The 20,905-nt window shown below is 45.1% G+C and overlaps 1 protein-coding gene across 2 annotated transcripts in view; it reads right to left on the bottom strand.

Moving 5' to 3' along the window:
- The window catches only part of CRTC3 (CREB regulated transcription coactivator 3), a 118,408-nt gene that overhangs the window by 20,785 nt on the left and 76,718 nt on the right, over window positions 1-20,905 (bottom strand). For both annotated transcript variants that reach the window (XM_025392553.1, XM_025392552.1), the window contains exons 6-9: window positions 17,843-17,943; window positions 10,527-10,562; window positions 6,527-6,612; window positions 3,674-3,723 (exon numbers count right to left, since the gene is read on the bottom strand). In XM_025392553.1, coding sequence (XP_025248338.1) covers window positions 3,674-3,723; window positions 6,527-6,612; window positions 10,527-10,562; window positions 17,843-17,943 — 273 coding nt within the window. The remainder of the gene's footprint in view (window positions 1-3,673; window positions 3,724-6,526; window positions 6,613-10,526; window positions 10,563-17,842; window positions 17,944-20,905) is intronic.

Genomic DNA, 20,905 nt, shown 5'->3' on the forward strand with positions numbered 1-20,905 from the left:
AGCAGATTGGGAATGAGGGCAGGGGTATGGATGAGATCATGAATTCTGTTTTGGCTTTGAGTTTTTGCTGACTAGGAAGACATGCAGGGATGCAGCAGGGATATTTCTCATTTATGTACAGGAGGCAACTGACATTCTCAAGGTTCCATGGAACAGCAGATGTGGAAGCCAGGGCATGGTGGGTCGAGGATGGGTAAGCAGTAAGGAACACTCGAGAGTACATATGCTTTCAAAAAGCATGACTGAGAATTCTGGAAATGAGGGAAAGTTAATTAGCAGAGAAAAGCCTCCACAAATCCAGTAGAAGGAGGACCAGGGAGTGGTAAAGTGGCCAGCCTGATTAAGAGGGACCCCTGTGTCCCTAGGACTAGAGGAGGGTGGTGTCAGGGGAATCAGTGGCAGAAGAGAGATGAGCACGCACTCCTGCCAGCCTCGCCTCGCTTTTCTTGGTAAAAGTATGACTGGGCGAACTGTGGAGTCTTGGAAAGAAATGAGGCAGCAGGAGAGGTGTCCAACCAGATGGTGAGGAAGAAGGATCGTTTTGGTTGTAGAAAAACTGAATATAAATTTTGTCTTTTTATTTTGTGTTTTTTTGAGACAGAGTCTTGCTGTGTCGCCTAGGCTAGAGTGCAGTGGTGCGATCTTGGCTCACTGCAACCTCTGCCTCCCAGGTTCAAACAATTCTCCTGCCTCAGCCTCCAGAGTAGCTGGGATTACAGGCGTGCACTACCATACCCAGCAAATTTTTGTATTTTTAGTAGAGACAAATTTTTATATTTGCCACGTTGGCCAGGCTGGTCTCGAACTCCTGACCTCAAGTGGTCGGCCTGCCTCAGTCTCCCAAAGTGCTGGGATTACAGGCATGAGCCACCGCGTCCGGCCTGAATTTTGTCTCTTAGATGGCTGGAAGTATGGAACTGTTTATAGGGTTAAAGGTCAAGGACTAGAAAAATAAAATTGAGACCTCAGAGCCCTCAACGTGAGAGCAGATGGGCTTTCTGACGGAGAAGAAAGATCCAAGGGTGATCAGGTGGGAGTGAAGGCAGAGAGAGCAGGGGCGCGGCAGGGAGAAGCGTCCAACGGCACAGAGCAAGGATGGAAAAAATGTGACCACTGTGAACCAGGTCATTAGTAATGTTCACACAGTTCCTCTGCAGCTGGGAGAAATACAGGTGGGTTCCTTTCCAAATATAGTTACTACCTAACGGAGTCACCACTGACCTAAGGAAAGTAATGCGCCCCCGGGTTCAAGACCCTCTAACGACTCCCATCTTCTCTGCGCAGATCCAAGCAATACAAGCCTCCTTGAGCTCCAGGCCCACTCCTGCCTTGGGGTCTTTGCATTTGCTGTTCCTGCTGCCTGCAGCCCTCTCCGTGTCGCCTCACACTATCAGAAAGGTTTCCTCAATGACCGCCGGTGGCTGCCTATCCACCTGCCACGGTTGTGTCTCCTTCAGTGCATTTATCCACACCCGACTTTTGCCGTGCTTTGCTTATTTGTTTCTGCCCATCTTGCTCTACTAGATTATTAGCTCCTCAAAAGCAGGAACTTGATCTGTTTTGTTCATTGTTTTACCCAGTGCCAAGAATTAGGGGGTCAATAAATATCTGCATGACTAGGAGTCACTGAATGGAATTCTATCTGTAACATAAGAGCAAGAAAGCAACTTTCTCTACCTAAAAAACACCTGCTTTAAAACTCTCCGAGTTGGCCAGGCATGGTGGCTCACCTGTAATCCCAGTGCTTTGGGAGGCCAAGGCAAGTGATCCTTTGAGAGGATCACTTGAGGCCAGGAGTTCAAGACCGACCTGGCCAACATAGCAAGACCCTATCTGTAAAAACAAAACAGGCTGGGCGTGGTGGCTCATGCCTGTAATCCTAGCACTTTGGGAGGCCGAGGTGGGTGGATCACCTGAGGTCACGAGTTCAAGACCAGCCTGGCCAATATGATGAAACCCTGTCTCTATACTATAAATAAAAAAATTAGCTGGGTATGGTGGTGCACGTCTGTAATTACAGTTACTTGGGAGGCTGAGGTAGGAGAATCACTTGAACCTGGGAGGCGGAGGTTGCAGTGAGCCAAGAGCGTGCCACTGCACTCCAGCCTGAGTGACAGAGCGATACTCCATCTCAAAAAAAAAAATAAATACAAACAAACAAAATTAAAAAAACAAAAAAACAACCTCTTGAGGGCTAAAGTACTACAGCCCAATTCTATAATGTAGGCTTTCAGAGCCTGAAGGTTATCTGATGGTTAAGTCAAAATTGATTCTTGAGGAAAATATATATATATATATTTTTCAAATTTCCATTTTACCAGGAAGGCCCTGAATCGGACTAGGTTGAGGGAGACTCCCTTGAGGAAAATCTTGCCCCTTCCATGGGAGTGTCCTGCGCCCCTCGGCAGCCCGTCTTTTGTTGGGCATGTGTCCTGGCAGGCTTTCCCACTTTCTGAAGCGAACATCAACCCGTGGCGCAGCTCAGCAGATTACCTGAGTTTATGTTTAACCTGCCAAAAAGAATGTCTGAGCTCCAGGTACTCAGTAGGGAGTGCGTTGCATGCGCTGCTGTGAAATACTCACAGGAAGCTCTGTTGGGGGAAATCATATTCAATGATTGCTTGAAGTGGATTTAGTTCACCCACTGACCCACTGGTGATTGTATGTATTAAGTCAAATCATGCAAGAATCCCATTTCCAAACCACATTATTTTGGCCCTGCAGCCTTGCTGGTTCTGAAATGGCTTCGGTTCCGAGTGGTGGGACTGCTCTCACGGACGCTATGATAAACATCCCCAGGAAGCCTTCTTGGGGCTGTCTCAGGACACAGCCCATCGAGTTCCAAGGGGTCCTCTCTGTGCAACTCCCCAGCAGCTGTCTGTACCATCCCACGGAGCACAACAGCCGGCCCTCCCAAGGCAGTTTCTGTTAAGGCAAGGGCCTCATTATCTCTTTCATCTCCTCGTTCTCTTTTAGACTCAACTTCCTCATGAACTTCCTTTTTCATTTGCTTGTACTATATATATTTTTGTAAGTTGTCTCAAACCTTTTAGGGAGTGAAGTTGCATACTATTAAATCCACTAACAAATTGCTTCATAGAAACTTTTTTGTATTGCATATGGAAAATATATTCATCTTCCATTTATGTTTTTAAATTGTGGTAAAATATAGCATAAAATTTACCACTTTAACCATTTCTATGTGTACAGTTCAGTGACATTAAGTACACTCACAGAAACTCTCTTAATTAACTTCTGTGCCACCCAGCTGCCAGGTGAACTGCTGCTTCCCTTTTCCAATGGCCAAGATGCCACCGATGCCCACAGCCTGCCACAGCTCGAGGCTGGTGGGCTCCTCTCGATTCCCGCACATTTCTGCTTCTGACGCTGCTTCTACCCGGAGAGTTGTGTATTTACCAAGAGTCAGTTGTGTGATTCTCAAACATACTTATGTCAGTTTTTTTGTTATTATAGTATGTAATTTAATTACTTTAAACAGATGAAATGTGAGTATCAAAAGAGAGTGGCTGTTTTTATGAAAATGCAGTTGACTTTCAATTTATACATAGCAAGTTACGTTTCTGAGAGTTCTGTAACAAAGCAGTGGGACTTGCCTTTTGGGAAAAACCTTCAAGATAGTCCCTGAAACACGAACAGAAAGAATATTACTTACTTGCCACCTCCAACATCACAGGATCGAGGGCGTCCTGACAGGGATTGAATCTGAGAAGAGACAACGAAAGCTGGGTTTACTTACTGTAAAGCCAAATTCAAGTTTTTGAAAAGTGTCTTCGTAAGGATCTTGAGGCTCTATTGGGCGCAAGTGAGAGTTCGCGTGTCAGCAGCGTCCTCACAGAGCAGCCTTTTAGGTTTTGGCAAGACTTTTTTAAACTCAAACTTCCAGGCCTAAGGGAGGCATAATATTAATATATTTTCTTAATTTGATGCCTTATCAATTTACCTTCTGGATTAATATTAAAAGACCAATGTTTTACACATAGAGCTTTTTATGGAGTTTTGCTTGTTGTCTAGGCTGGAGTGCAGTGGTGTGATCTTGGCTAACTGCCACCTCTGCTTCCTGGGTCCAAGCGATTCTCCTGCCTCAGCCTTCCGAGTAGCTGGGACTACAGGCATATTTGCATTCGAGATACAAAGGAGAAAGGGGCTAGTGGCAGCTGGATATGTTCCTTTTATCTGAAAACCAAAAGTTTCCTAGAAGCTTTCCAATGGGCTTTCCCCTAAGTCTCAATAACTATGCTGGTCACACCGCCTACTCTGTCTGTGAGGTGAGGCTGAGAAGTGGCGTCTGCCTTTATGGTCTGCAACAGATTATAGGGAGTATTTGCCATATCAAGAAGTTGATTATTTTCAATTTCAAAAGTACAGGCCATATTAGTTATTTAACCCAGTCTGTGATTCCATTCTTTCCTTTTTTTTTTTGAGACAGAGTGTCACTCTGTTGCCCAGGCTGGAATGCAGTGGCGCGATCAACTTCTGCTTCCAGGGTTCAAACAATTCTCATGCCTCAGCCTCCCAAGTAGCTCAGATTATAGGCACCTACCACTGCGCCTGGCTGATTTTTTTTTTTTTTTTTTTTTTTTTTTGAGACTGAGTCTGGCTCTGTCGCCCAGGCTGGAGTGCAGTGGCCGGATCTCAGCTCACTGCAAGCTCCGCCTCCCGGGTTTTACGCCATTCTCCTGCCTCAGCCTCCGGAGTAGCTGGGACCACAGGCGCCCGCCACCTCGCCCGGCAAGTTTTTTGTATTTTTTAGTAGAGACGGGGTTTCACCGTGTTAGCCAGGATGGTCTCGATCTCCTGACCTTGTGATCCGCCCGTCTCAGCCTCCCAAAGTGCTGGGATTACAGGCTTGAGCCACCGCGCCCGGCTGATTTTTGTATTTTTAGTAGAGATGGGGTTTCACCATGTTGGCCAGGCTGGTCTCAAACTCCTAACCTCAGTTGATCCACCCCTCTCAGCTTGGATTACAGGTGTGAGCCACTGCACCCATCCTTTATGATTCTTTTTTTTTTTTTTTTTTTTGAGATGGAGTCTCGCTCTTGTTGCCCAGGTTGGAGTGCAATGGCATAATCTGGGCTCACCACAACTCCCGCCTCCCAGGTTCAAGCGATTCTCCTTCCTCAGCCTCTGGAGTAGCTAGGATTACAGGCATGCACCACGACAGCAGCTAATTTGTTTTATTTATTTTTAGTAGAGACGGGGTTTCACCATGTTGGCCAGGCTGGTCTCAAACTCCCAACCTCAGGTGATCCACCCGCCTCAGCCTCCCAAAGTGCTGGGATTACAGGCGTCAGCCACTGCGTCTGGCCGACGTAGAGCTTTTAAATAAACATTTCTTTTCCAATTGGCTTGAGATGAAATGAAATACATAAAAGAACAAAACAGGGTGAAAAAAGAAATGAATGTCAGAAGAAAATAAAATATTTCAACTAGAATATAAGCTCCAGATGGACAGGAATGAGTACTACAAATCCACAAGAACCAAGGGAGATGAACATCTCTTTCCAGAGACCAGTCCCTGGTACTCAGGGAGGAGGGCATACCACTGCCCTCTTTGGTGGAGAAGATGTAGTTGTCCCTGATAAAAGCCTCCACAACCACATGTGCCTCTCACAGGAAAAGACATAGTGTGGTTGCTTCTCCTGTGTTTAAATATGTGAATTTTAAGTCATATCTCTTTTTTACTTCCCAAATGATTAAACATCAAATACATCTTGCTTTTACAAAAAACCTTTTAAGACAATTGTAATGCTAATGGTGACTCTGGTAGACCTGGCAGAAGAAAATGGAACTGGGCCAAAGGGATCCTAAATAGGTGGGGATAGTTAAGTACACAGGCAATACAAGCAATTGCAATAGAGTATCCTTAAGGGCTGGAACAGATTAACTGTTTTCTTTCAAAGTCAACACAGCTTCCCTCTGGGAAGAAAGGCCAAGGCAAGAACCGTGGGACCTCCCTTTCTTCCACAGTGGGTTAGGTGTACAGAGAGCCGAGGTGGAGGTCAGCTAGCACAATTTTAGATACAAATGCTCAAAGGCACATGGAAATCATAGTAAAACAGATGACTTAACTGACTTGGAGGACTCAGGTCAAATGCCCTTGATTTAAAAAGGGCTATCTGGTATACCAGTAATTCTGGACAGAAGCTGGAGACTGGTATAAAGTGCTGGCTAAAAAACAGAAAAATCTGCCGATGACTTACAATGAGGTTTCAGACCTTTTCGCAAAACAAATAAGATACGGGGGACTTAGGAGGTTTTTTTTTTTTTAAATAAGTCAATTCATATGAAAATTAGGAAGCCAAGAGATCAATGTACTAATTCATTGACACCAGTGTGATAATTTTTACTTGAAATGTCATTCCCTTGTATATTCTTATCTCTGTCCTCAGACAAATCTTCTCCTTTTCCCCTAGTTCCTCTTGTTTTCACCTCTGCAAGATTTTTCGATGACTTCAAAGTATAAACATTCAGTGACAACAAACATAGCTGAGTACTGTTCACCCACCTCCTTGGTCTCCCACAGTTGTTTTGGCAGTGGCTTCGGAACATTTAACAGATTCTCTTCTTTCAATGGGCCAGGGAAAGATGCTACTAAAGGAAAAAAAAAAAAAAAAAAAAGCAGCAGAGTCATTGCATGAGAAGGCAGGAATCCGGGCCGGGCATGGTAGCTCACGCCTATAATCCTAGCACTTTATGGTGCCAAGGCAGGAGGATCACTTGAGCCCAGGAATTTGAGACAAGCCTGGGGAACATAGTGAGACCCTGTCTCTACAAAAAATTTAAAAATTAGCTGGGTGTGGCGGCTCACACCTGTAGTCCCAGCTACTCAGGAGGCTGAGGTGGGAGGTCTGCTTGAGCCTGAGAGGCTGAGGCTGCACTAAACCATGACTGCGCCACTGCACTCCAGGCTGGGCAACAGAACAAGACCCTGTCTCAAAAAAACATAAACAACAACAAAAAAAGAAAGCATCCATCCTACCTACCTTTGGCTGAACAAATTATCTTTGTAAAAACTGATTTAACAAATAAAAATGACTTATTCATGGACTGTGTACTAGGGAAGGCACTTTGGGCACTACCGTGGGAACTGCAGAAATGAGTAAGACATGGATTCAACCTTTCACGAATTTGTAATCTAGTCAGTGGATAAGGGCAACTCATAAATAACCATCACTGAAGGAAGAAACGAGTGGAAGCCCGAGAGAGCTGAGGGTACGATGCTCCTGAGAGGTGAACTGCAGACGGGGAAGAGGCCAGGAGGGTTTTGGAGATGGGCACTGGGGGGAGCCCTTTAGAGACACAGGAGAAGGGAATTCCAAGAGAGGGGAAGGTAAGAGTAGAGTAACTCTTTTCAACTGGAGTGTAGGCTGAGTCAAGGGGATGGTAGGAAGTAAAATGTAGACGATTGAGGCCAGGGCAGGGAGGGCTCTGCAGGCCTGGCAAAGGAGAGAACAGAAGAAGAGGGATGAGAAGAGAGCCTGCAACAAAGATGAAATGGCGAAAGTATGGAGAAGAGGAGTATTAGCTGGAAGACATGGTGGCAGTGAAGCTCCTTGGTTGTGGGATGGAAGTGGGGACAAAGAGGAACCAACAACCCAGAGGATCTGAGGCTGGGCAGCTGCTGGACCGCTGTTGGCTCTTTAATGCTATGAAACAACCTGTATAAAGGGACCCTTCCAGGGCTTTCTGCTTTAACTCTCTCAGTCGTGCCAGGTAAAACAAGAATGCTGGGTCACAGAACAAGTAAATACTTTTTGTTCTCAGTAAGAGACCAGAAAACAAGGACCAGCCTTCAGGAGTTAAGTGATCTGATGTCAGGAAGGGGATTCCAAGTTAGGGACATCGGTGACTACTCAGAACCAGGAATGCTGTTGAGTTCCAGTGGCCACAGAAGCGCCAGTGTGACTGTCATGACTATCCTGTCTCAGCCCCACAAAAGATGGCCGAGTACCCAAGAATAATGGACCCCAGAAAGAAGTCACACGAAACAGGGCCCAAACTTTCCTAGTAAATATTGAGAAAAGAGTTTGAAACAAAAACTCTAAAATAAGTTTATCTTGTATTTAATAAAACTGAGGATACAAATGCAATTGTGACTTCTAAAATGACTTAAGTATGGGTAGGGGTCTAACTTATTCGACAGCATGGTAACGGGAGGATACAATGCCCTTCAGGCAACCTGCCCAATACCACCAGGACAGCATTTCTGCTACACCAGGCCAGGCTTGGTCAATGTCCCCAGATGTCTCTCTTAATCCCGATATTCACATCACTCTCTTTTGAAGAGCATATTTTGTCAACACCCTTGTTGATTTTCTTCAAATGTTATCTGACTTAATCATTAATATAAACTGCTTCAGAAATGTAAGTTCCATGAGGGCAGAGCCTTGGTTTTCTTCTCTACTGGTGGGTGCTTAAAACAGTGTCTGGTAAATGCTGACGCTACAGGTGGCTCTCAGCAAACTAGGAAACAAGGAAAATGGGCTTTGAGGGCCTTCATAAACCAATACAATGAGAGGTCAAGAATAAAATTTGCCCAGAAAGGCTGGGTGTGGTAGCTCATGCCTGCAATCTCAGCACTTTGGGAAGCGGAAGTGGGCAGATCATCTGAGGTCAGGAGTTCGAGACCAGCCTGGCTAACGCGGTGAAACTCCTTCTCTACTAAAAACACACACAAAAAATGAGCCGGGCGTGGTGGCGGGCATCTGTAGTCCCAGCTACTCGGGAGGCTGAGGCAAGAGAATCGCTTGAACCCAGGAGGCGGAGGTTGCAGTGAGCCGAGGTAACGCCACTGCACTCCAGCCTGGTGACAGAGCGAGACTCCGTCTCCAAAAAAAAAAAAAAAATTGCCCTGAAAGGTACTGTCAGATGCTGGGAAAAGTTTGAAGGACTGAGTGAGGTGGCATCACACAGCTCAAGGCTACTTCTCCAAAGAGGTTGGTTGTAAGAACACGGTTGGGGCAGACTCCAGTGCCTTAATGGGGACTGTTTTCTTAGAGTTCATTGCTTTTAGTCCCTTTTCATATCCAAGATTTGTCAGGAATTCTTCAAAGCATTGAAGGAATGCAATCAACCTTGAAGCCATTTACTAATTTCTGTTCTAATGGATTAGATGTTTATTGATGTTTTAACTTTTTGTGATTTTATTCATGGCCTAAAAGAGCTTGCCCAGAAAAGGAGCATGCAGGATGATGACAGAGAGCTGTGCCTCTTGCAAGATGCTCCTCATTTATCAGGCCCCCCATGAGTCTCACCTCTGTGACATATAAATCTAATTTAGTTGTTTATTTTTAGATTGTAAAAATTAAATTCCAGATTATAAAGATTTAGAGAAAAGAAAACAATGCCTGGTACTAAGTGAATAAATGAACTGTGTCGGACCCTCATTTGTCAATGGCTTTGAGTGTCATTTCCATAGATCTCCAACACTGTTTTATTTGGCTTTACGAAACTCAGCATCTTGTGTAAGGTTTGCATTTTCATTTCACAACCAATATGCATTTTCCTGGCATTGTTTATTTGTATCTGTCAACGAAGGCTTTCTAAATGGGCAGAGACTACTGAAATAACTAATTGTTTTTTTTTTTTTTTTTTTTTTTTTTTTTTTTTTTTTTTTTTTTTTTTGAGACGGAGTCTCGCGCTGTCGCCCAGGCTGGAGTGCAGTGGCGCGATCTCGGCTCACTGCAAGCTCCGCCTCCCGGGTTCACGCCATTCTCCTGCCTCAGCCTCCTGAGTAGCTGGGACTACAGGCGCCCACCACCGCGCCCGGCTAATTTTTTGTATTTTTAGTAGAGACGGGGTTTCACTGTGGTCTCGATCTCCTGACCTTGTGATCCGCCCGCCTCGGCCTCCCAAAGTGCTGGGATTACAGGCGTGAGCCACCGCGCCCGGCAACTAATTGTTTAAGTGATCAACTCATTCTTTTTTTTTTTGAGACGGAGTCTCACTTGGTCGCCAGGATGGAGTGCAGTGGCGCGATCTCGACTCACTGCAAGCTCCACCTCCCAGGTTCAAGCGATTTTCCTGCCTCAGCCTCACGGGTATCTGGGACCACAGGCACATGCCACCACGCCTGGCTAATTTTTGTATTTTTAGTAGACACAGGGTTTCACCATGTTGGCCAGGCTGATCTCAAACTCCTGACCTCAAGTGATCCACCTGCCTCAGCCTCCCAAACTGCTAGGATTACAGGCATGAGCCACCGTGCCAGGCCAATTCATTCATATTTTCATGTGATGACAACTTTTGCTTCCTTGCTCAACCTTATGACTGTGGGGACCTAGATAAAAAGGAACCTTTGTAATGCAACCACACATTTCCTTTCTCCTGGCCTTGAACATGGCTAGCCTTAATTTTCTAAAGGCTCTCTGAAAAGTAAGCCAATCAGCAGTTGTCAGCATCTGGGGAGTCCTGAAAACATGAATATTTATTAGTAAAGCTATTGAAAGGTTATATCCACTACTCAGCATCCCACTCCGATATAGGTAGGTAAAATAAGTTCATACCTTCCCCATGTCCATTATTCTCACCATCACAGAAACCTACTGGGAAAGGAAAAAGAAAAAAAGAAAACGCTTTTATGTGGTACTTTCATTTTCATGAATTTATGAATTAGTAACTCTTTATAATTTGAAATAGAATTTTGAAAATTCTAAGGCACTGTTGATACACTGATTTTCATTTAAGGTGCTTTATCATTTATACTAAAAATAGGCATAGCTAATTTGAAACTAAATTTGTTTCCTTTTTTTTTCCTTTAAAATTGTGTCTTAAATTTTCTTACTGTCTCTGTCCTGAAAGAACAATTTTTACAAAACCTGAGAATCTCTGTTCAAACCACAAAGTAAAGAAGTATAGATGGAAATTCTCTTCCAAATGCTTTATCATGGGGGCAAGAGCAGGTAACTCAAAAAGCCTGCATCACTGTTTGATACTTACCATGAGTGTCTACAGGAACAAATCCGAAGTTCCATGCTGTATGCTATTATATATATTTCTCATGCAGTGAAGTTATTTTAAGAATAAAATTTATCTGGAGTCTAAGTTAATTTAAAGGGTACATGAGATAGCTATTCACAAAGTTTTAAAACTTTGACTTGGAATAAGCTCTGGCTGAATGAAGTATTTTTAATCCATAAATTATACTGCAGATGACAAAGTATAGTATTTCCTATTGCTATAAGCTAAAACTAAAGAACCGTGCCAAGAATGTAGTATCTTAGCATTCCCCTAAGAGCAATCAAATATACCAAATAAGTTTTCAGTATAGAATCAGGATATATTATTAAGTTCTAAGCATTTAAGTATAGCTTACTTACATTTTAGATAAGTTTTTGGCTAAGGTTAACCTACAGGTTAACCTGATTAGTCTATACAATACAATTTAAATGAAATGTCTAATAACCATTCACTCAACCCATATTTAATAAGTTTCTACATTAAGTGCTAGGTGGGGCTGGGTGATACAGTGTAGGTGAGAAGACAGTTCATGGTAACACAGTAGCACATTCTGTAACACAGGTAGAAGATACAAAATTTTAACAGAGCCCAGGGGCGGGGGCAACACGAAGAGTCCCCAGGAGTACAAAGAGGCCGATGAATTAAGCAGACACACAAACACAGAATTTCTTTCAGGCCCACAGAACCAGAATGTAAGTAAGTGATTGAAAGCTTTATTTTAGAGCACATAAAGAGCCCTTGGGTAAGCCTGCTAAAATGCAGATTGGGCCAACCCTCAAAGATTTTGATTCAGAAGGTGTGAGAATCAGCCAAGGAATCTACATTTTTTAAATTTTTTTATTTTTCCTGAGACAGAGTCTCACTTTGTCACCCAGGCTGGAGTGCAGTGGCATGATCTTGGCTCACTGCAACCTCCATCTCCAGGGTTCAAGCAATTCTCCTGCCTCGGCCTCCCCAGTAGCTGGGATTACAGGCACGCACCAGCAGGCCCAGCTAATTTTTGTATTTTTTGGTAGAGATGGGGTTTCACCATGATAGCCAGGCTGGTCTCAACCTCCTGACCTCAGGTAATCTGCCAGCGTCAGCCTCCCAAAGTGCTGGGATTACAGGTGTAAGCTACCGCGCCTGGCCTACATTTTTAATCATCGTCTCAGGAGACTATTGCAGAAGGTCCTTGGCCCATTCTTTTTTTTTTTTTTTTCTGAGATAGAGTCTAGCTCTGTGGCCCAGGCTCGAGTGCAGTGGCACGATCTCGGCTCACTGCAAGCTCCGCCTCCTGGGTTCACACCATTCTCCTGCCTCAGCCTCCTGAGTAGCTGGGACTATAGGCTCCCACCACCACGCCCATCTAACTTTTTGTATTTTTTTTTTTAGTAGAGATGGGGTTTCACAGTGTTGGTCAGGATGGTCTCGATCTCCTGTTCTCTTGATCCACCCGCCTCGGCCTCCCAAAGTGCTAGGATTACAGGTGTGAGCCACCGCGCCCAGCCCTTTGGCCCATTCTTACTTAATCAGCCATTTAATCCATCTAAAGACAGGCAGTGGGAACAGGCGAACACTGAGATGTGGAGAGAGAAAAGCTGTGGCTCTACAACCAGTACCATCAAAAGGACAGGAGCTTCGGATTCCTATTCTGGCTTTCCTGAGACCCTCATATTAAGAAAGGGCAGGGAACTTCATTCTGATCACTAAAAAGTAACTATCCTGTTAAAAATTTAAAACTAGTTTTTACATAGCAATCTGGTATGGCGTGTTGAAGCATCTCTTCATCATCAAGACACCAATCACTCGAGGTTTAATTACTAAGGCTGACCAGTCCCTGAAACAGGAGGACTCAACTGAGGGTTACTATGTGAAACTGCCTGAGTGGCTGGCAGACACCCCATGTGACAGCCCCATTAGTGCATGCTCTCCTCAGACTGGAACAGAAGGAAGGCTTCATGGAGGAGGTGGTACCTGAGGAATCATTCATTGAAGGATAATGATGAAGAAGAGGATAACCAACAACCAACCTGACGGCTCACTTACTATTGCCAGGCACTTTATACAGGTGATCTCATGTGATCCCCACAGCAACTCTGTGAGGTAGGCGCTATTATCATCCCCAAGATCACACTGCTAGTAAGTTCTGGGACTAGAACTCTGGCCTGTGTGTCTTCAGAACATTCATGTCCCTAACCAATTTGCTGTAGTACCTGGAAGATTTAGACAACTGGAAGCGAAGCTGAAGGGGATGCTCAGTGCGAGGAGAAGGAGGAGGTGGCAGCGGCGGTGGCAGCAGCGGAGGAGGAGGAGTGGGGGATGGTTGGGGAAGGAAAAGAAGGAGAAGGAAGATGGAAGAATGTGGCTGCAGCACATGGTGGGAGGACTGGGAGATGGGCTGGACTGGAGGAGGCTGCTGGTCATTTGGCAGGATGTGGGGGACGGAAGGTTTCGGTTAGAGAAGTGACATGATCAGAGCTAAGCTTCAGAGACTGCTCTTGCAGCAGAGTAGGAGGTGGATTGAAAGGAGAAAGCCTTATTAAGGCTTGGAGGCCGAGGAGAAAACCAATGCAATAGTCCAAGGCAAACAGGAACCAAGTAGGATGCTGGCAGTGAGGACAGAAAACCAGAGGCAGATTTGAGACATGCTGCGGGGATAAAATGAACAGGACTCGGCTACTGAATGGGCGTGGGGGCATGGGAATGGGAGTAATTAGATGCAGCTCTCAGGATTTGGGCTGCAGTGACCAGAAGGGTGGTGGTGGCAATGACTGATACTCTGGCACCAAGCTAACATATCATCAAAATATCCAAGCCTGGATTTTTACTACTAAATTAAAAACCCACAAGATGGCACTACAAATAAAGGGTTAAAAAGAAAAAGGAATGAGTTGTGACTGGCTATCTGGAAATAGAACACTCATTTTATCAGTCCCACAGGGATGGGACAGCGATGACCAAGGCTGCATCTGTGTTCCAGGAAACCTCACAGCCTCAGAGTCACCAAGGGCTGGTCTCTTCTAAGGGAACCGAGATCATGTTCCTTCTGTGTGCTCCCATGCCTGGCAAATCTAAAATAATTCCTCACACAGCCCTGATTTGCTAAGTAGAAGGGAAGGCAAGGGGAAGACCCCTTAACCAGTGTCCTAAAGGAGGCCTCTGGTGTTTCAGCCTCCCCGCTCTGGGCCCTCCTGTCCCCAGGTGAAACTCTTTTTGCCCCTCTTCAGATCTGGGATGCTTGTACCTGCCACCGTACCCCTGTCCAATCCAATTAAGCAATTAACAGGCTTACATCTTTCAAGGTTATTTGCATTGTAAACCTTCTCCTTAACTCTGCAGGTCAAAGTTTATTGGTAGGTGAAAGGTCACTGGGTCCGAGGCATGCCAAGCCCCCTCCACCCTAAGGAGTTGAGTACTGTGGTCCCCAAAGATGGCAATATTCAGCATCTACAGCCCTGGATGCAGAGAAGACAACTATTACACACTCTTCTCCCCTTAGCTCTAGACTGCTCCCTAAAAGGAAGAGGACCACCCCAGCCCCTCCTCTACAAGCCCGATGATAGGAGGGGTGTTAGGGGACAGTTCTAGGCTATGGGACAAGGCATGTATCCCAGAGAGTCCTGTGCTTCCCTATCTGCATGTATGTGTGCAATGGTCATTAAGCTGTACATGCTGCCAGGGAAATGGCCAACATTCCCTCTTTATAGATTCTGAATAATTAAACAAAAAGAGATAAATTATAAAAATCTTGTTTGGCTCCATAAAAATTTATTTCTGTCATTTATACCAACTGCTTATCATTTATGCCTAATTGTCATGCAACTCAATAGCCATTATGAAAATTACTCAACATGTATCAGGCTTTGTTTTCTTGTGACACAAATCTCCACTCATGAATGTATCGTAGCTTACTGCTCATGTAGTTAAGCTATGAGCAGATGCTCTCATCATCGGCTGACAGCAACAGCAACAACAACAATAACAAAAAAAAAGTGTGGCTACATCATTCTGCTCAGGAGAGATTCCCAGGGAAAGAACAGTTATTATTGCTTCTAACATACAACCCAGTTCTGGGCTTCAATTATATTTTCCCATCACTTTTTAAATCTTTATTTGGTTGGTCCTATAAGAAATACCTTTTTGCAAAGCTAGTTGGTATTTTTAAAATCCAAAAGGAAAGAAAATGAAAAACTTTAATGAAATACAGGGGGAAAATACATGAAACTATCTAAAATAGCTCCCACCAACAAATATAATTCTCCAGAAATAATTTCCATCCTTGGAGACTTGAATAATATTTTAAACACTGGCTTTCCCATGTAAACACATCCATATTAGGATGTGTTTCTGAGTTCTGCTATACTTGCAAGGCAACTGCAGGAGCAGGCACACAGTTCAGACATCTGAGCTGGAGGCCAGCCCACCCTCCATGGTTTTCAAATATTGTAGCCCAACAATTTCTTACTGCTGATTTGAAAAGGAGAGACCATCACGATTCTCAAGTCAATGCAGGAACCCTGCTCCAGGATTTCTTTCTTTCTTCCTGTTTTTCTCATTGCGCCGCCGTCTACCTGGACCAATGTTTACATTCCTTTGCTTTTCTTATTCCATCCTCACTTACCCTTTCTGACACTTCTCATCTCTTCTTTCAGAGGCTACATCGCTCAGCATGAATACTTCAACCCAGGTAATTGCTTTCTTTAGTTACTTTCTTTTTCTTGGCATGCAAGCATCAAAAAATCCTCACTTGAATTACCTGTGATTCCCTCGTTTCTCTAGGCCTTTGGCCCTTTCTAGAGAAGCGTAAACTTTGCAGAGGGCAATGTAAATGAAAGGAATGGCAGAAGCAGAAATGCAGGGGCTCCAGGGTAAAAATCTGTCTGTCTAGCTGGCTCCGAGTCCATGGAGATTAGGATCCTGCTGTGCTCACAGGCGCCCCCACTGATTACAGCTTCTGCTTTTTTTAGGCTTTGTTTACATACTCCCATCTCTACCTATCCTGAAACTAAATTAATCCCTCTTCCCACACACCCTGCTCCTCTAAGCAGTGAGCAGTGGACCCATATCCAATTCCAACATCAATTTCAACATCACTGCCAACTTTCATATTCCCATGTATGGAAGCATGGGTAGATGTCCCTAACCAATTCTGAAAGCTCTCATAGTTTACAAGCAAACAATCATTTTAGCAAATGTAGTCTTCTCCAAATTGCACCAATAGCACAAATATATCAACAATTATTATTCAATCCTGTCCCTGCTATATACAAAGAAATAAGATCATGAATGTTCTCCTAGAAGGAACACAGGCCATTTAGGCTTTAAACTCTCCAAAAAGCAAAGAAAACCAGAAAAGCTGGTTTCTTGGCTAAAGATGTATTTATTCCTGTTTCAAGAACAAATACAGGGCCCTGAAAATTTCTGGGCAAGAGTCAGTCTGCATATGGAATGGATAATTCAAGACCATTGTTCTTTCTAGATTATAAACCCCAGAAAGGTAGACTTGAAATGTGTCTGAATGACCAGCCTCACTTCATGTACAGGTCAGGTACCAGCACCGAGAGGGTATTTTGGCAAATGCTGTGCACATGTGAGCCAGTGTGTGATTCTTCACACTTCTCCATCAGTACGGGCTCCTCTCTGCTGGGCACTGTGCTAGGGGCTGGAGAGAACAAGACCATTAAGATGCTGCCTTCAAGAAATCTACACTGAGCAGAGAAAGAGATGCATGTTCACATAAAAAAGCAGCCAAGTATTACAGGTGCTAAGAGAGCAGTCTGGGATGTTAGAAGGACACGGTAACTCTGAGCTGAGAGGGAGGAAGGTCAAGGACGGCTCCACAGACATGAGTACACACACGAGCTGAGGTTGGCCAGGAAGGCCAGGAGTGAGTGAAAGAGGAAGAGACAGAACAGGAAGACACACCAGTAGAACCCAAAGTGGTTCGCATGGCTACCTTGGGTGTGAGGCGGGGGAGCAGAGAGAAAAGGGAGAGAGGCAGACAGGGGCCAGGCCTTGGGGCTCATGTCATTCCAAAGAAGATCTGGGCTCTTTCTCCTGAAGGTGAGGGGTGGCATTGAGGATTTTAAGCGGGAGAGCAAGATGATCAGGTTTGGGTTCACTCTGGAAGCAGAGCTGTGAGATGGCATGAGTGGGCCTCTTCCTCACTCCAGGTTACTCCTGGCCTCTCTCCACCCCCTTACTCACACTGGGGGCAACTGAGCAGGTAATGCACAGTTCCAGTCTGGTCTCCTCTTCCCCTTCTCAAGGGCATGCCTTCCCTCAGGCAGCAGGCCTCTGCTCCACCCTTCCCTCCCCTAGGCTTGCCTGACCCCTCCTCCCAGGGGACCACACTGGCCAGTGCTGCCGGACACTCAAGGGGAGTCAGCCTCACGCTGGGGTTCAGTCTCAACAGGCCCACTGACCTACAGAGACAGTCACTTCCTCCAACCTGGTCTTATTAGTAATAAAGGTGATATCTAGCTCTGTCTGTCACTTCTGGTTTTATTTCTCAGTTTGTTCAGATCCTGGGTGGGGAAAGAGGACTCTTGGGGAACCTAACATAAAACTGGATTGAAGGGATGTGAGACTGGAAATCAGGAGACCAGTTAGGAAGTTATTGGAAGATGACGGGTGCCCAGAAGAGGGCCAAGAGACGCCAACAGGGAGAGCATGCTGTGGAGGGAGCAGGGCAGAGGCAGGGGATGCCGGGAGCTCCATCCTGACTGCATCATGGACACACACGCTTCCCTGCCACGAGCCGCCTCTCTAAGACCACTGAACCGGGAAGTGCAAACACCACTTCAGCTTCTCTTTCCCTCGGGCCCTAGGACAGAATGAGCAAGCACAGCTGCTGTCAGCAGTGGCCTGTGTGTCTTACCCATGTATGGGGCAGGCCAGGCCGACTGGCCCCCTCCTCCATAGGGGTCCTGGGGCTTGGTGCTCAGAGCACTCGTGTGAAGAGCAGAATCAGAATTGGTCCTAAGGAGGGGGAGGAGAGAGTCTGGCTGAAAATCCATTTTCCTTAGTGAAAATGCAATAGTCTTTGTTGAATATTACCAACAGGAAAGAAGGCAAGAATAACTGATTTGTAATCATCCATCAAATAAGGAGTTAGGACCTACCTGAAGTTCTTTATATCAATAACAGCCTCTGAGGATCACCCACACTCCAGAATATTTTAATTTAGACTCATTCCGCCTCATATGCTGAAGCTGACAGCATGGCGATCGAGTTCGACAAGGTGGGCCTCGGACGCACGGCTTCCGTCTAACAGCCCCTAGTCTTCCCAGCTCAGAAGCCGGCTGTGGCCAGTTTAGCCTGTGGCTGTACTAGGTTTTCTCCACCTGAGAGCAGCTGTTCCTAAGTAAAGGGTCACTTAGAGCAGGGGTTCGCAAAACCCTTCCAGGAAGCAGGTGAGGTCAAACCTACTCTCAAAATGACAGTAAATTGTCCTCTGTTTTTCACTCTTGCCTCTCCCAAGCACGGTGGGCTTCCCCAGAAGCCACGTGAGGTGTGATGCCCCCACTGCTAAGCACGGGAGCAGACAACCCAGCCGCCTTGGAGCGATTTGTAAAAGGTGAACATTGCCACTATTTTCAAAACTTTTTTTGTGTTTCTTTTCAAAAAGATATAATTTACATTAATGTATAATGGGCTATTAATTTATTTTTTAATTCACTAGTATCTTTAAAAAAATCTCTCAATTTAATTTCTAATATCAATAGATATTCTCACGTAAACAAATACTCTTTGAGGGTTTATTTTTATTTTATTTATTTTATTGTATTGTTATTTTTTTGAGACAGTCTCGCTTTGTTGCCCAGGCTGGAGTGCAGTGGCGCGATCTCAGCTCACTGCAACCTCCACCTCCCGCGTCCAAGAAATTCTTCTCCCTCAGCCTCCCGAGTAGCTGGGATTATAGCCACGCGTCACCATGCCCAGCTAACTTTTCTATTTTTAGTAGAGACAGGGTTTCACCGTGTTGGCCAGGCTGGTCGCGAACTCCCGACCTCAGGTGATCCACCTGCCTCAGCCTATCAAAGTGCTGGGATTACAGGCATTAGCCACTGCGCCCAGCCTATTTTATTTTATTAGTATTACTTTTGAGATGAAATTTCGCTCTGGTCGCCCAGGCTGCAGTGCAGTGGTGCTCACTGCAACCTCCGCCTCCCGGGTTCAAGCGATTCTCCTGCCTCAGCCTCTCAAATAGCTGGGATTACAGGCACCCGCTACCATACCTGGCTAATTTCTGTATTTTTAGTAGAAACGGGGTTTCACCATGTTGACCAGGCTGGTCTTGAACTCCTGACCTCAGGTGATTCGCCCGCCTTGGCCTCCCAAAGTGCTGGAATTACAGGCATGAGCCACTGCACCAGGCCTCCGTGTTTTTTAAGACTGTAAAGTGGTCCTAAGAGAAAATGTTGGAGCCACTAATGTATAGCAAATTTCTGAAATTCTCCCAGATAGCTTCAATGTCTACACAGCTTTGGTTGTAAGAGATGATTATTTATTTATCTCATCATAAGGTCAAACTGTTGGCCATAAAAAGAACCGGTAAGCAACTTCATTAGCCTACAGTGCTTCTTTGTGGTTCAGTCCAGTGCCAGCCTCAGGTGGCTATGAAGCCATGTGGCTTCAGAGGAGGGAAGAGGCAGACAAGGGCAGAACCCATAGTGCAACAGAAGGAGCATGGCTGCTGAGATCAGAGAGGCCTGGGTTCAGATTCCAGCCTAGATTCAGAGACTTGAGAGAATATCAAACAAATGCAGAGCCAAGTGGGAAAATCTAAATACAGACCGGGCATTAAATTATATTAAGGAGTTATTTTTAATTTTGTTAAGTGTAATAGCGGCATTGTGGTTATGTTTTTTAAAAAAGGTTCTCGTTGGCCTTACACTGCTGGAGATATTTCCAGGTACGATACTATATCTAGCCAATCATGTGATTGGGATGGGGGGTAGGTTTGGAGAGACTGGCAGAATGCTGACAATGAGTGAAGCTGAGGATGGGCACCACAGGCCTTTTACAACACTTCTGTTTTGAGACAGCGAGACTGTCTCAAAAAAAAAAATAATAAAATAAAATAAAAAAATATTTAAAATTTTGCACCATTCATCAGGTTTCTTTTTTGTTTTGAGACAGCGTCTCTGTTGCCCAGGCTGGAGTGCAATGGTGCAAACAGGGCTTACTGCAGCCTCAGCCTCCTTGGGATCAGGTGATTCTCCCCACCTCAGCCTTCTGAGTAGCTGGAACCACAGGCACGTGGCACCACGCCCCCGCCTTTTTTTTTTTCCCATAGAGACAGGGTCTCACCATCTTGCCCAGGCTGGCCTCAAACTGCTGGGCTCACGTGATCCTCTGGCCTCAGCCTCCCAAAGTGTTGGGACTACAGGTGTGAGCCACTGTGCTCAGTTGCTTTTTTTTTTTTTTTCTCAATCCTAGTCCTTTACCTATTAGCTAAAGCCCTTAAACAAGTCACTTAACCTTTTAGAATGGAAAATAATACTCATTCTTGTAGGGTGTTGTCAGGATTGAAAAAAATGACTGAGGTGGAACTCTTACTCCTAGAGTCTGGCCCAAAGTGATCATGATAATAGCTCATGTTTATTCAGCACGTGTGCTTCCCAGGTCTTATCTTGTTCAACCCTCACAACCAACCCATGATCTAGGTACCATTATCTCCATTTTTCAAATGAGTAAACTGAGGCAATCGGAAGGTAAAAAATCTGCTCAAGGTCATACAGTAAGACGCAAACCCTGGTAGTCTCATTCCAGACCTCGTGTGCTCTATACTGCCCCCTGTAGACACTCAAAAAATGGTGGGTTTTGTTTTGAATATGTATCAACACAGCTTACATAAACACACTCTGGCAACTGGTTGCTATGTAAAAAATATCAGGACGGTTAAGCTGCTTTAAAATCTACTCCTACCAGGAAACAA

Source organism: Theropithecus gelada, chromosome 7b, assembly GCF_003255815.1.
Source record: "Theropithecus gelada isolate Dixy chromosome 7b, Tgel_1.0, whole genome shotgun sequence".
NCBI classification, from domain to species: domain Eukaryota; kingdom Metazoa; phylum Chordata; class Mammalia; order Primates; family Cercopithecidae; genus Theropithecus; species Theropithecus gelada.